This window comes from Daphnia pulicaria, chromosome 1, assembly GCF_021234035.1.
Source record: "Daphnia pulicaria isolate SC F1-1A chromosome 1, SC_F0-13Bv2, whole genome shotgun sequence".
Classification (NCBI taxonomy): domain Eukaryota; kingdom Metazoa; phylum Arthropoda; class Branchiopoda; order Diplostraca; family Daphniidae; genus Daphnia; species Daphnia pulicaria.
In genome coordinates this window covers 647,911-661,800 of record NC_060913.1, presented here as the reverse complement: position 1 = coordinate 661,800, position 13,890 = coordinate 647,911, and the positions used below count along the sequence as shown (strand labels likewise).

Sequence of the window (13,890 nt, the reverse complement as noted above, 5' to 3'; positions counted from 1 at the left end):
TTTCCTGAAAATGGTAGTCTTTGATCGATCTTTGATCAATAATGGTAATCAATAACATTTATTTCACTTCCAGGGAATCTGAAAATATTAAAACTGTTCTTTTAGGCACTGTGACGAAGAAGACGAACTCAGTTTTTGGAGTTGGGATGAACTTGGTAATAGATACTATCTCACCCCCGGATTTCGTTGATAACAGCTCGTTTATATGCGTCTTAACTCTTAAGACATGCGATATGAGAAGGAAAGAAAGCGTGCTTTATGACCCTTTATCGGTTGTCCTTCCCTTAACATGAAATCTCAAGCCAGATACTGAAGATGACGTTCGTTTTCTCATCTATTCGATAAACATAATATTTTAAAATAGACTCGAAACGAGAAGGAGTTAAACATTTTTCGGTATGCAGTTATATTTCAATGTCATAAATACAAATAGTGGCGCAGCAAGTTACGAAAAGCGCTTAAATTTGTAGCGTTTCAAATATGATTTTAAATTGACTGTTTTGGGTGATTTGAATGCAACTTAGCGAACTTAAGTTTTTATAATTTGAATTAAATTACCATATTTCTATCATGGCAATGTTGCTATTTGCCTACGTCACGGAAGTGTTTTTGACGAGAGGGGTGTTTTCTTTATGTTAAGGGACCCATGTTTTAACACTCGTAGTCATCAGCGATTCAACAAGTAGTCGTTCACTAGTCGTTGCTCTCTATTTTTCGACTAACATTCATCGTTCCTACACTCGAGAATGACCAAGTTTGAAGGAACCTTCACGAACTTCAAGAATGAGAAACTGGATGAATTTTACAGTGCCATCGGTAAGTTTAGATCACTTTAAAGTTCACCGAATACGTTCTTTTACAAATATTTTGTTAAGGAATCCCATGGGTTGCAAGGAAGATGATGACAGCTTCTTCTCCTACAATTGAAATCTCCAAGAAAGATGACCAGTGGACTATGAAAACAAGCACTCTGATGTCAAGCAGTTCTAATACTTTCAAGCTTGGAGAAGAGTATGAAGAAACAATGATGGGGGGCAGGTCTATTAAGGTAAAATTGTTCTGTCATGTCCTGTATTACTTATTACAATTCACTGATTTACAGAATACAGCCACTGTTGAAGATAACAAGTTGATAATCAGCTCCCAAAGTGATCGTGGTAAATCTCAAAGGTACACCTTTTTGTTCTGGTTATTTGGACAACATTTTAATAGATTTTAAATTTTGTTTTAAGGGTTTTGGAGTTTTCTGATGATGGCTTTATCATGGTAAGTTAAATTAAATTTCTTTTAGGTAATAAGTTTTATCAAGAAATTTTATTCTAGACAATGACTCATGAGAAAACGGATCTAGTTGCTGTACGTCATTTTAAACGAGCATAAATATATACTATTTCGGTTCGATATGATTGAATAAATCTCAAGTAAACATTGATTGTGAATTTTTTATTAGTATGAGCCAACTAGTTTACATTAATTAACAGGTTAAACACCATCACCTTATCCCCTATTTTTAGCTTTAAGCATAAAAGTTATTGATTGATAATTTAGTAAATGTCACATGAAATTCATCCCAGTAGAAAACAAAACCTTCTGTTTAACTTTCTTTTTGCTTTTCTTACTTGACATGTTCTCTGGTTTTTCATCTGCAGTAGTAACTCCTACAAAATCCAACAATGAAATTTTGTTTGAATAAAAAACAAAACAAAAATTCACCTTTAGACTTGGCAGCTTGATCGAATGCAGCCGCCAACGCCGAACTAAACGTTTCTTTATACTCGGGGGCCGGAGCATAATCCGCAATTTCTGATTCGCTTTCACTCGTATTGCGATAACGTCCAGGTTTATTCAGGCTGAATGCTGATTCTGAAATTTTAATTTCTGATTTCGAAAGTGTAGACCAGACTGTTGGAATTTTATTCTTCCCTTCACGCAACATCTGATCGGGTAAAAGGAAAATAGTAAGTGAATGATACACCAGAACTAAAAACAGAAAAAAAAACTACCTGTGCAAACGACATTCCAGCACTCTGTTGGGCTCCGCGTTCAATACTAGCAGGTGAGATATCGACGAACGTATCGTCCTCCCCAATGTTTGGTAACTCCAGAGAGTTGGGACTGATGAATCCCGGGAAATGAACCTGCGAGTCAAGCCGTACGATAGGTTGGTTTTTTGTTCGACCCCACTTGGCGTCTTCCGCTCGCTGAATCTCTAGTTCACGACGTCTTTCTTCCCGATCCTTACGGCGGCGTCGACGGGCCCGCTCATCAACACGTTCTTTAAATAAAACCAATACATAATTACACTCACAACCGATTTTTTTTTTTTTTTTTTTTTCGAAATACCTTTGAATTCTTCAAGAATGCTGAAATCCAGCTCGGGTTCTGTGAGTGCAATTTCCATAATCTGGAATTGCTTCGAGACCGGAATATGTCCTAAATAGCGTAGCCGATTTCGCCACTCTTCAGTCATGGACAAAGTTTCAATTTCAACAATACGCCCCTGGATAGTTTCTGGGCACAGTTCCAACGATCCGTAACAACGAACAAGCATCTGAACGTTGATGTGGTGAAGATAAATTGCTTGACCATCACTACTTTGGTAAAAATAAAACACATTTTTCTGTTGTTGATGCTGATGGGAATCAGTTACCTGTTAAAGAACTTAAAATTAACACACGAGAACAGGAAAAAAAAACCAAACAATTAAAACATACCGAAACATTATCTGGACTAGCAACTAGGGATTTCCGAAATGCGCTCGATTCACCCAACGGTATGTCCACATGTCCACACGTTGTGTTAGACGAAACATCTGATTGACAATCTTTGATTTCTTCTGATTGCAAATCGCCGAATATCAATTCTTCGCCTGGTTGAATATTCGTGTCTTCATGCAACGCCATACTAGTCAATGCGTCACTCTTGAAGGAATCCGCATTAACATTGACAGCCGTCAAATCCTAAAATTCAAATAATAAATACCAGAAACTTGTAACGTTAACAACAAGGAAAACTAACCAATGCTGTTGCGAAAGATGATAGGCATTCGACTGCGGTGCTGTTTTCTCTCACTGCCAATAGTTCCAAAGCTTGTTGAATGAAACACGACTCTGGGCAATCTTTTTCAGACTCCAACTGAGTTTGCAATTCAGTTTTCTCCCATTGCAGTATCAAATTGGCGACCTCGTTCGGCGTACAGAGTAGTAATTTGCTGAAAACATGATCCTCACCGACTTTACCCAAATAGGAGGGCTTCAGCTGTTTAGAAGGAACACCAAATTCTTGGGATCGCGAAACTGGCTGCGGTTGTAGCGAATGGCGATCGCGCTTCATCAATCTCATCTCCAAAGCATCTCCCACCTTAAGATTTCTCTGCTCAAGAGCCACCACACTGAAAATAAGGTGTAAACTAAAAGTCATCAGTATTTTTTTTAAATATGGCATGTACCTTTTCAAATCTTGAATACGAACAGAAACATCGCATATAGGACAAGGTCTTGACGGCTTGTCGGACAGAGCCAAAAAGTGAAGAATACAGGGCCAACAATAGATGTGACCACAGCGAGTCATCTTGGCCGCAACAGGAGAATGTAGACATATTGGACAAGATCCGACTTCCGACCCCCAGATTCTCTAAATTATTTAAAAAACAATTGTAATTTTATGAAGTTTAAAATCAAATAATGTACAGTCAATAAACAAAAAAATATGCTGAAGAGTCTAAAGAATGTTTCCTTCAGCCTCGAACATGATTGACAGAATTAATGTCCCAAACAGTAATTAGCGCCGGGACATGATAAGATCCTCAAGCGAACTCAAAAGTTTGGTTAGGTTGCACTGAACTATTTTACGATAAGGATACTTACAATTTGTTCAATAGACTCCCATGGAACCAATAGATCTGGATCTGCTAAATAGACTGTGTAGTCTCCATCAGCTTTAACAACAAACTGACAACTAAGTTGAAAGAGGAAAAAAAATTATTTTCAATGATATTTATCACAAGAAAAATTTTCTCACTTGGCTTGGAGATAGTGATCCTTGTTAAGATGAGCCCTGCCAGAGTAACTACTAAATCGCTTTCCTTTCCCTCCATTGCCAGAATGGGTAGCTCTCCAGTAGTTAGACACAGAAGTATCTCGTGGAGCAAATTGAAACTTCATATTTAGAAGATGAGCCAAATTTTGTTTCTTTCCCGTTTCAGATAACATCAAATCAAAATCGGGATCATTTGGGTCATCAGTTACCTAAACATAAATTTATAATTTAGTACATGCATCCTTTAAGGGACTACACACATACTACCTGGTGATAATTTTTTCTATTGGTTCCTGATCCAACAAGCCCACCAGTTCTCTGCTGCCTCTTGTCTGGTCCTTTTTGCTTGGGCAGCCATGGCTTCTGATTTTTGGATCCAGTCGGAACAGGTCCAGTAGAAATACTTGCACTGGGACTCTTAGGTAAGACATTTTCTCTTTTCTTCCCACTACGATTCTGCAATTTTGTCCCAGTCAAAGAGCTCAGATCTAAATGGTCAACAAAGAGATAGAATTAGAAAATTTATTTACCTTAAAAATAAACTGCACAGTGAAGTAAGATAAAATTGTAGAAGATTCAACTAACCAACATACCTGTTTTATTAGGTTTGATATCTGAGGATGGCCCACTAGGACGCAAGTTCTTGCTTTCCATTTTGGAAAATGAAAGTTGGTGAATTAAACAACAAAAAACTACTAATACTAATCAAACTAGAGAGAGACGCAGAGCTATCTCCACGAGGGGAGTAGAAACAACGTGATTCAAGCAAAGGATTCATCTTATCAAAAGGCACCTTCCATCTTAATGTAATAATAAAATGAACTATTGCAAATAATAGTTCAGTTGGAAAGTTGGGTTTTATTAATAGAGAGTTAACGGCAAAGGGGCAAATTAGCAAAGGAGTATTTAGTAACTCCCTTGCCAGACAAAATGGGCGCAAACAAAGTGATCGGATAAGATTTCTAACGACAAATTTGCCGGGCAGCACGATGGCTGAAACTTCCAAAAATAATCTAGTATTCGATCTAATGGCCGACTAAAAATTTACGTCGTAGTGTTCATGAGGTCTGTTTCGGTGAGCGTTGCCAGCACAAGGTGCAAACATTAAAATTCTACTAAAACAAAATATACACCTATTATGTTTTAAAATATTTTTATTTTTATGTTATTTTGTTATTTTTATTTTTTTTAGGCATGATTAAAATGCGGTGAATAGTAACATAGCGGCATCAGCAACGTAGCTTACACTGCGGTGCTGCGTGACTGGAGAGTGGAGAATTGCAGAATTGGACTTCGGACAACTGCCGTAATATTTAAAAAAAAAAAATTTGAAAAAGGAAAACGCCTTCCTCTTTTTTTCTTCTAAATCACTGCGGAAAATATACAAATTTAAAAAAAAAAATTTATTATGTAAAGAAAAAGCAACGAGTTTATTCTTGCGAATACCAATAATTTAATTATTTGACTTTCTCTTAGAAGTAAATTTTTTCACAAAAAGAAAGTTTTTATTCGCAAATCATCAATTCGTTCACGAGCTATTGATACTTTGTCCGAATTCCCCACTTCATTAATTCTTTTTTTTTTTTTTGGTTGAATTGTTATTTATAGGGACGTTAAATACAATGAGATCAAGCCTATAGAACGGATGAGCAAACGGTAAATGGCCTTGAATGACATAATAACTATGGAATTAGGAATAAATGTCCATCACAGCACGCACATCCTTTTTTAGAAATTATGTCTGCCAACACGAATGAATTGAGGTCCGTAAAGGTCAAAAGTTTGCCCAATTTCATTTTCAATACATGGAGGCAGGAAATTATTGAAAAATCAGTGATCCCCTAAATTCATGAAAGCCGGACCGTACCTTTAAATTCAGAGCAATCCCGATGAACGCATCAGTTACGTCTCACCAGTTAGATCAGATAAAAGGATCAATTCAAAGATTAACATAACTCTACAACATCAATTAGTTTTCGATTTGTCGTCGAGTGAATATTTGATTATTCTGTGATTAAACATTTTGATTTGCTGTATTCCGGTAAAATGGTCAACATCAGGTAAGAGTAATCACTCCAACATTTTTTTAGTGCGTTTAGAAATCTTTTGGATTAAAAAACATTCTTGTACAGACCGAATAGATTTTGGCTTTCCCGTTTCGTCGAAGTTTTCAGTTTTCTTATTTACATTGTGACCGGTAATCCCATTGCGGATCATTCATCTTTATCGATGGGAGGTAAAATTATTAAGACTGTTACAGCTATAAATGCTGTATTATAAGAATTTAAAAAATTTTACGGAAACGTTATTTCTTTCAATATAAGTTAAACGCCCATTTAAAGATTGGATCGAGGATTGGATGTTAATGCGAAAATGTTCCTTGTATGTAGGATTTAATGAAGCTGCTTTGTCATTAATTGAGGCTATGGACTTTAACGTTGATCCGTGCCAAGATTTCTACCAATATGCATGCGGCGGCTGGATAAAGAAAAACCCAATCCCACAGTCGAAATCTCGTTGGAGTCAAATCGATATACTACGGGATCGACTAATAAACGATTTGAAAAGTAAGGACATTTCCCGAGCGCTCGAATAAATCCCCCAAAAATTATACCTTGAATTGAAATTGAAACTTCAAACGTAATTTTTTATGAAAAGTAATACTGGAGCAAAACGTTGACGCCAGAGACCCAAGGCCATTAAATAGTGCGCGAGTTATGTACAAGGCCTGCATGAATACTCGTAAAAATAATTATTTGTTTTCGTGACCCTGAATTGCATATAGGCTGACTATTTGTCTGTGTGTTATTAGGTGCGATACAGAATTTAGGGTTGAAGCCACTGATTGACGTTTTAGAAAACTATGGTGGCTGGCCGATGACAAAAAGTTTCAACGAAGAAATACATTTTGACTGGAAGGCCGTTACAGCTTCACTTCGCACATCCTATCGTATTTCTTACTTCATCTCAGTGTACAATGATATGGACAACTACGACACCGAACGGAGCTCTATTTACGTAAGCCAGACACACAACGAAAAAAAAAAAAAAATATGTCTTACGATTTATAGATTTCTGACGATGGTACGTCGCATTTTATTTGTTGAAGATTGACCAGGGATCGCTGAGTTTACCGCTTAACATCTTGTTGAACCCTGGAGATCATCCTAAAATCATGTCGGCTTATTTTGCATATGTTTCTGGATCTGCTAAAGCCATTCGAGATGCACTAGGAAGTGGAGGTGCTACCGACGAGCAAATCAATTCAGATGTCCAAGATTTATTACAATTTGAAATTGAACTCGCTACAGTATTTTTTTATTCGGGCGGGATTCCATTGATTTAAAAATATTAATCACATTTTTCTACACAGATCGTCACTCGTGCAGAGGCAAGACGGGACAGCTCTCGCATGTATAATCCTATGCTCTTAACAGAAATTCAAAGTTGGACAAATGGATTTTCTAGTAGAACGCATCAAGCTCAGGTATAGGCTAGTACATTATAACATCTGGTTGCAACTTGTCTCCGATTCTCTCAGTATATCTAGAAATTTTCTTTTATGACGTCAGATGGACTGGTTTGGATACATCAATCAGATTTATTCGACAGTTAATGTCAGCATTTCTACTAACGAGCGCATTATCGTCGTAGAGAAAGAATATTTACAAAATCTATTTGCTATACTGGATAGAAAATCAACGCGTGTAGTAGGTAAATGATTGCCAAATTTCACTTAACGAGTTTAATGACAGTAAAAATACATTTCCTGTTACATCTTGGAAAATTTCAGCTAACTACATCATGTGGCGCTTAGTAAGACTGTTATCACCAGAAACAAACAGCAAAATGAATAGCCTGGCCATCAGCTTCTCTAAAGCTCTTTACGGCAATCCGCAATCAGACACTCGGTAAGTAATAACAGTCCTAAACAATGTCCATTGTACATATTGCCGTTAAAAAAATTACTTAATTGAATTATCCTTGGCCAAACAAGATCGAATAGCTGCGCTAACCAGATCAACAGCGTGTTAGGTTTTGCTGTCGGTGCGAAATACATAGAACAACATTTTCAAGCGAACATAAAAACGCAGGTGAGCACCACACTTAGATTTATATGGATTTGATCCAACACGGCCGGTATATAGTCTAACATGTTAAGTATATAATTGTTAAGAATAATAATAATTTAAAAAAAAATGCGAGAAGATTCGCAGACAAATGTACACCGATTCATAACAAATAATTCAGGTGAAACAGATGATTACATACCTGAAAGCAGCGTTTGTGACATTAATTACCGAAGCCGATTGGATGGATGACGCAACGAAAGCGATCGCCAAAGAGAAGGTTGACGCTATGATTGAACTAGTCGGCTATCCCGATTGGATTACAAAAAAACGTGAATTGGAAGTATATTATTATGATGGGGTAAGAATCCCGACAGGCCTATAGCTACATAATACTTTTTAAACTAATTTAAATTTAAATTTTAGCTGGGGATATCTATCAACGACCATTTTAAGAACATCCAAAACGTGAATGTTAGACTTACTCGAGACGGACTTCGGAGTCTGCGACGCAAAACAAACCGCACTAGGTATAAACTGGTTAATTGGATATTAGGCTATATCATTATAATTGTGTGCGCAGGGATTCTTTTGAATTTTTCGATCTTATTTTTTTTTCCTAGATGGATCACTTTTCCTTCCATCGTAAACGCTTTCTATGCCCCGAAATATAATTCTATAAGTATGCAAATTAAATATTTTCTTTTTAGAGTAAAGTTTTTAAAAAAGGTGTACTTAATTATTTTATGTATATGCGCATAGGTTTTCCAGCGGGAATATTGCAGCCACCATATTTTGGATTGAACGGAAGATCTGCGTAAGCATAGAATATCGTAAAAGTTCTTTTATTAAATCAATAACTCCTCACTTAACACTTTTCCGTTACATGATGGACAATATAAAAACCAGTGCGATGAATTATGGTGGAATTGGAGTTGTTATTGGACATGAAATAACTCACGGCTTTGATGACAAAGGTATAATAAAGTTTAGATCAATTTTAACTGCGCTTAAAGCCAAAATTTGATTAGAAAAAAAAAGACGCAAATCTTTTTCAATTTTTGATTATTTTTTTGTATTAAGTTAAGCTTGATTTTTTTAAAAACCTTTAATTTTAAGTTTCTGATAATTGTATTTTACATAACTATTTTTGGTGGCATATATTTTCAGGCCGCCAAAATGATAAATATGGTAATACAGTTCAGTGGTGGACCGAAAATACGTTACAGCAATATCTTTCAAGAGCGCAATGTTTTATTCAGAAATACAGTGAATTCACCGTTTTGAACGGGACGCGCGTAAGAAAACCAGTTTCTGAACCCATTATAATACTGTATAAAAATTACGGTAGTAGCCTACATTAATTTTTTTTACATCAGTTAAACGGCATTACGACGTTAGGAGAAAATATGGCCGACTATGGAGGGATACGAGAAGCGTACGTCGCCTACCGCAACTTTGTTGCAGCCAACGGAGTCGAGCCACCTTTACCTGGACTAGAGCAATTCACGTCGGAGCAAATCTTTTTCATCACCTTCGCCAATACTCACTGCAGCGCCGATACTCCAGAGAAACTCTTGAACCAGGTCATGAACGATCCGCATAGTCCCAGCCGTTATCGAGTTATCGGAACACTTTCCAATTCCGAAGATTTTGTCCGAGAGTTTAACTGTCCTCCAAATTCACCAATGAATCGATTAAATAAATGCCTCCTTTGGCGCTGATTTCTATATTTTGTTATTACCTTTTTTTTATCCTATCGAGGGTAAATACTCATATAATCAGATTCCGAAAGGACCTCTTCCGTCTACAGTTGAACTATAAATGTTCCCATGTCTTATGGTAGCTATCTTTTATTGATTTTCTTATAGGTGTGTTTTCTCGATTAATATTTATTATTCAAAAAAAAGTTAAAAATGAATTGTGAATGATATTCTTCCTTTATTGTTCTGAAAAAGTTACGATATTCTCTGTAGGAATCGATCTTTTTTCATTCGTGTAAAAGTTGGAACTCTTCTTTGACTTTTGTGTGTGTCCGTTTCCTGGCAACCAAACCAACAAGGTCCAACTTTTTTGTCTCTTGACAGTGCGTTTATGTTTTCAGTGGAAGTCGTTAAGAATGGCGGAAGAACATCAAAAACCCCAGCAGCAGCAGCAGGGTGAAGTGAATAACCCAGAAAATAAGGTACCACATTTATTTTTCAACCCCACAGCACTAATGCATCTCTCTCGCATTGATCGTTGGAGGCGTGGTGTGTGTGTGGCCAGTCGCACTTTGGCGTGTGAACTCAACTTTTTTTTTTCCACCTGATTACATGTACAGGTGATGGCCGAGAGCGAGTCTGGGGCGGATCCCAGTCTCAGCAATAATGCTGCTGCCGACACGCCGTTAAGTGACGCGGCCCGGATACAGGAAACGTTCTCGCGTGTTATGCAGAAGGTCAAGTCGGCATACACTAAAGAGCTGCAGAGAAAGAAGCAAGTGGATGTGACTTCCTCCGTCGACATCATGAGGAAAAACATTGACGAAACCAACGACTCCGAGTCCAACGAAGATGACGAAGCCATGCAAGCCATGTCAAAGGTAATATATCAATATCATAGATTTTGTTGATTTTATATTTTATAAATTAATTGATCCGATGGATTAGGAAATCGAAGTCACCCGACGTTTGCTGGAAGTATCCAAACTGCGGGAGGAGCAATCGAAGCAAACGATCGCCCAGCTGGAAGCGGAAGTGAGCAAACTCCAGAAATTGGTGGAAGAAGAGGAGGTGCTGAGACGTGACGAAGGGCTGACTCTGCAGCAGCTGATTGTCCTCAAGAAGCAATTGACGATCGACAATGAGAAACTGGCCGGCGAAAATCAAACGTACTCGCAGCAATTCATTTTGCTCCAGACTGAACTTCAGGACGCCACCGTTGACAAGAGACGACTGGATTTGCGGCTGGTTCATTTGCAACAGGAATTACTGGTAGGTGATTCAGACAATTATTAATCAGTCATTTTTTTATTTGAAAAAAATATTACGTGTTACTTTTATACAGGCCCTGAGAGAAGAGCTGGAAGCCGAAGTCAAAGCGAGCGCATTAGTTCGACAGCAACGCGATGTCATTCGTCACGAATCGGATCTCAGAGAAGCGGAAATAGCTGAACTTGGCAGTGAATTGGAAAAATGTCAAACAGAAAATTCAGCTTTGAAAACTAGTCAAGACGATCTAGAGGTATAAGATCACCTATAGATCTAAAGTGTCTTGTAAATAAGAATGAATTAGAATTTTATCCTTTCAGGCAGAACACCAAAAGTTGGTTCAGGGGACTTCGGCTCTTTCAGCTCGATGTGACCAATTAATTCGCGAATTGGACTCGGCGAAGAAAATGTTAGCCGGAATGGACGAAGAAAATGCTCAGTTGAATGATCAGTTAAAAGTAATATGTCGCCTTATTCAAAAGAATTTCACCATTTCCATTTTCTAATTGAATTGTTCTGGTTGTTTATATTTCATAGTTGACTCATAACCTAATTCAAGAACGAACGAAGGAGATCAACAATTTGGAAACGTACAACAAGTCTGCGCTAGCAAGGATCGAACATTACGAAAGGGAGTGCCTCAAAGCCGACACGGAGAGAGAGCTGTTGGAAACGCAGCTCGACAAACTAGACAAGGAACTGTATCAGGTGCGGTACGCTGCCACTGAAGATCGACAGGGCAACGACAAGATCATGCGAGAAAATCGACAACTTCACGTGCAATTGCACGAACATCTCAGTATAATAAAATAAAATTTAATTATATACTATTGTTCGCAAATTATAATAATTTCAATCGACCATGTAGTTGCCCGGGAGAAGCAGAGTGAAGTGTGGATAGTTCAACAGGAGACAATCAGACGACTGGAACAACTCGTTCGAGAGGACGATAGCAAAGGATCTAAAATGCGTTTGAAGTTGTCCGAGATTGAAAGAGAAAACATCCGGTAAAAGCGGAGACTTATCTTTTTTCTGATTCAATTCAATTAATTCTAAATTTTCATCCAAGATTAATGATTGAAAAGGAATCTGTGCGTAAATCATTTCAAGAGTCTGTGGATAAGTTGGCCGCCAAGGAGAGGGAATACACACTGTTAGTGGAAAATCGTTCGATCCTTGAGAAACAAATTCTACAACTTCAATCGGCCGAAGAGAATGCCAGTCACATCAAATCGTCGCTGGATTATGAACTTGCAAAAATTAAAGTAAGGGCTCACATTTATTTTTTTCTGAATGCGTTTGACACGAATAAGGCTTCTATATTGAATGTAATTATATAGGAAGAAAATTATGAACAAGATAAAAGAATTAAAACGTTAACTTTCATGGTTGAAAAACTCAAAGAGGAACTGTCGAGTAAAGAGGCTTTGCTAATGCACGGAAAGCGAGGTAAATGCAGTAAAATTAAAATTAATTAAATAGAATTTGCTACAAATACCTATCCTTGAATGTTTAGTGAGACAGCAACTTGAAAGGGATTTGGTTACATTTAAAACTAACGTGGAAGATCTGAAAAAGGCAGATAATGAGGGACGAACGCAGGCATTGAAACAAGAAAAACAATTGCAAAAATTGCAGTTGATGTTGCAGCAAGTGAATAACAGTTTGAGGGAAGCCGAACTTCAGATTCAGGCGGTAAGTAAAAACATTGCAAAAATTCAATTTATTAAATCGTAAAAAAAAAATTAATTGTTTGCAGGAGAAAAATTCGAATGGAAACATCGAACAGCGTTTTTCTGTTCAACGCGACCAATTGGAAGAAACCAAAATTCAACTGAGAGATCAAGGATGGAAAATGCAAGAACAGGTTGCAGTCACCAAACGACTGGAAACGGAATTGACTTTACTTCGCGCTGAATTAGAAATTAAGGAGTAAAAGGCTTATTGAAGTAATCATGATGGGAGATTTTAATAATGTTCTCTTTTCTATAAGGCAAGAGAAAAAAGCCTTGTGCCAGAAAGTGTACCAATCAAACAACTTGCAACGTGATTATGAACACTTACGGGAGACGCTTCTTCACGAACAATCGCGGCGCTCCGCTCTTGAAACTCTCAAATCGACGCCTGTCTTGGTTCATCCCTGGAGAATTTTGCAGGTAACTTATCTGTCAGGTTAATTGTGATGTTTACTGAAACTTATTTGTGGTTCCTTATAGGCTGCGAATCCCACTGCCTACGTTACGATGATGCGTGAGCAAGCTGCCAAACGAAACAAGATCAAAACTACAAAAGGAAGGACCGTACTTCCGGATGTGGCACCTAAACGCCTCCTATCAAGTTTCTCTCGACATGGACCCAATAATGAATTGCAAGTTGCCTTAATTAAGGCGATTATTTAAATTAGTAATTGTTTGACGTGTTATTAGTCATTTGTTATCAGTTATTTGCATTTGAAAATGCAGGTTGATGTCGGTGTTATAGTGTTCATTAGCAAAGTTTTTTTATGTTATTATTTTTGAATTTAATTTTGACGTATGCTGGAATTTTACTTCATCTTATAATCTTTTGGAAATTTACCGGTATTGAATGTTAATTTAGATAATGTTTTACTCACACTATACACTGTTGTTCATACTGTATTTTTTTTTTAATTTGCAACAATATTCATGTTTCTGAAATCAACATGAAATCAAAATCAAATAGGATAGAGCATATAATCTTCGGATGCTGACGTTTACCAAACTTTACTTATGGTTCGTCGTATTTGCGATTGGGATCGATTAAAATAATTTTATAACTTTGTAAACCGT

The 13,890-nt window shown here is 37.3% G+C and overlaps 4 protein-coding genes across 5 annotated transcripts; 3 read left to right on the top strand and 1 right to left on the bottom strand.

Moving 5' to 3' along the window:
• The first annotated feature begins 617 nt into the window (after positions 1 to 617).
• LOC124311150 (sodium/calcium exchanger regulatory protein 1-like) lies at positions 618 to 1,432 on the top strand. The gene is made up of 5 exons (XM_046775492.1): positions 618 to 816; positions 876 to 1,048; positions 1,103 to 1,170; positions 1,233 to 1,266; positions 1,324 to 1,432. The coding sequence occupies exons 1-5, from the start codon at positions 747 to 749 to the stop codon at positions 1,378 to 1,380; spliced, it is 402 nt and encodes a 133-aa protein (XP_046631448.1). The 5' UTR covers positions 618 to 746; the 3' UTR covers positions 1,381 to 1,432.
• On the bottom strand, positions 1,429 to 5,099 carry LOC124352535 (RING finger protein 10-like). 2 transcript variants are annotated; one of them, XM_046802061.1, is made up of 11 exons: positions 4,632 to 5,099; positions 4,306 to 4,526; positions 4,021 to 4,247; positions 3,867 to 3,957; positions 3,449 to 3,633; positions 3,019 to 3,391; positions 2,715 to 2,960; positions 2,344 to 2,650; positions 2,004 to 2,275; positions 1,714 to 1,936; positions 1,429 to 1,658 (listed from the first exon to the last, which is right to left on the bottom strand). In XM_046802061.1, the coding sequence occupies exons 1-11, from the start codon at positions 4,690 to 4,692 to the stop codon at positions 1,555 to 1,557; spliced, it is 2,310 nt and encodes a 769-aa protein (XP_046658017.1). In that variant the 5' UTR covers positions 4,693 to 5,099; the 3' UTR covers positions 1,429 to 1,554. The 2 variants fall into 2 exon arrangements, with proteins under 2 accessions (XP_046658017.1, XP_046658025.1); XM_046802069.1 differs by having other exon boundaries at positions 4,021 to 4,190.
• An 860-nt stretch (positions 5,100 to 5,959) lies between these two features.
• On the top strand, positions 5,960 to 9,856 carry LOC124352583 (neprilysin-4-like). Its single transcript, XM_046802119.1, has 17 exons — positions 5,960 to 6,098; positions 6,171 to 6,274; positions 6,429 to 6,605; positions 6,697 to 6,780; positions 6,851 to 7,056; positions 7,148 to 7,348; positions 7,412 to 7,525; positions 7,611 to 7,752; positions 7,832 to 7,949; positions 8,036 to 8,132; positions 8,290 to 8,469; positions 8,535 to 8,638; positions 8,732 to 8,790; positions 8,871 to 8,925; positions 9,018 to 9,085; positions 9,279 to 9,406; positions 9,488 to 9,856. The coding sequence occupies exons 1-17, from the start codon at positions 6,085 to 6,087 to the stop codon at positions 9,830 to 9,832; spliced, it is 2,196 nt and encodes a 731-aa protein (XP_046658075.1). The 5' UTR covers positions 5,960 to 6,084; the 3' UTR covers positions 9,833 to 9,856.
• A 94-nt stretch (positions 9,857 to 9,950) lies between these two features.
• On the top strand, positions 9,951 to 13,890 carry LOC124352525 (cilia- and flagella-associated protein 58-like). Its single transcript, XM_046802049.1, has 13 exons — positions 9,951 to 10,293; positions 10,432 to 10,692; positions 10,760 to 11,083; positions 11,157 to 11,333; positions 11,401 to 11,538; positions 11,618 to 11,879; positions 11,949 to 12,087; positions 12,150 to 12,345; positions 12,421 to 12,529; positions 12,597 to 12,775; positions 12,840 to 13,012; positions 13,074 to 13,236; positions 13,297 to 13,890. The coding sequence occupies exons 1-13, from the start codon at positions 10,228 to 10,230 to the stop codon at positions 13,477 to 13,479; spliced, it is 2,370 nt and encodes a 789-aa protein (XP_046658005.1). The 5' UTR covers positions 9,951 to 10,227; the 3' UTR covers positions 13,480 to 13,890.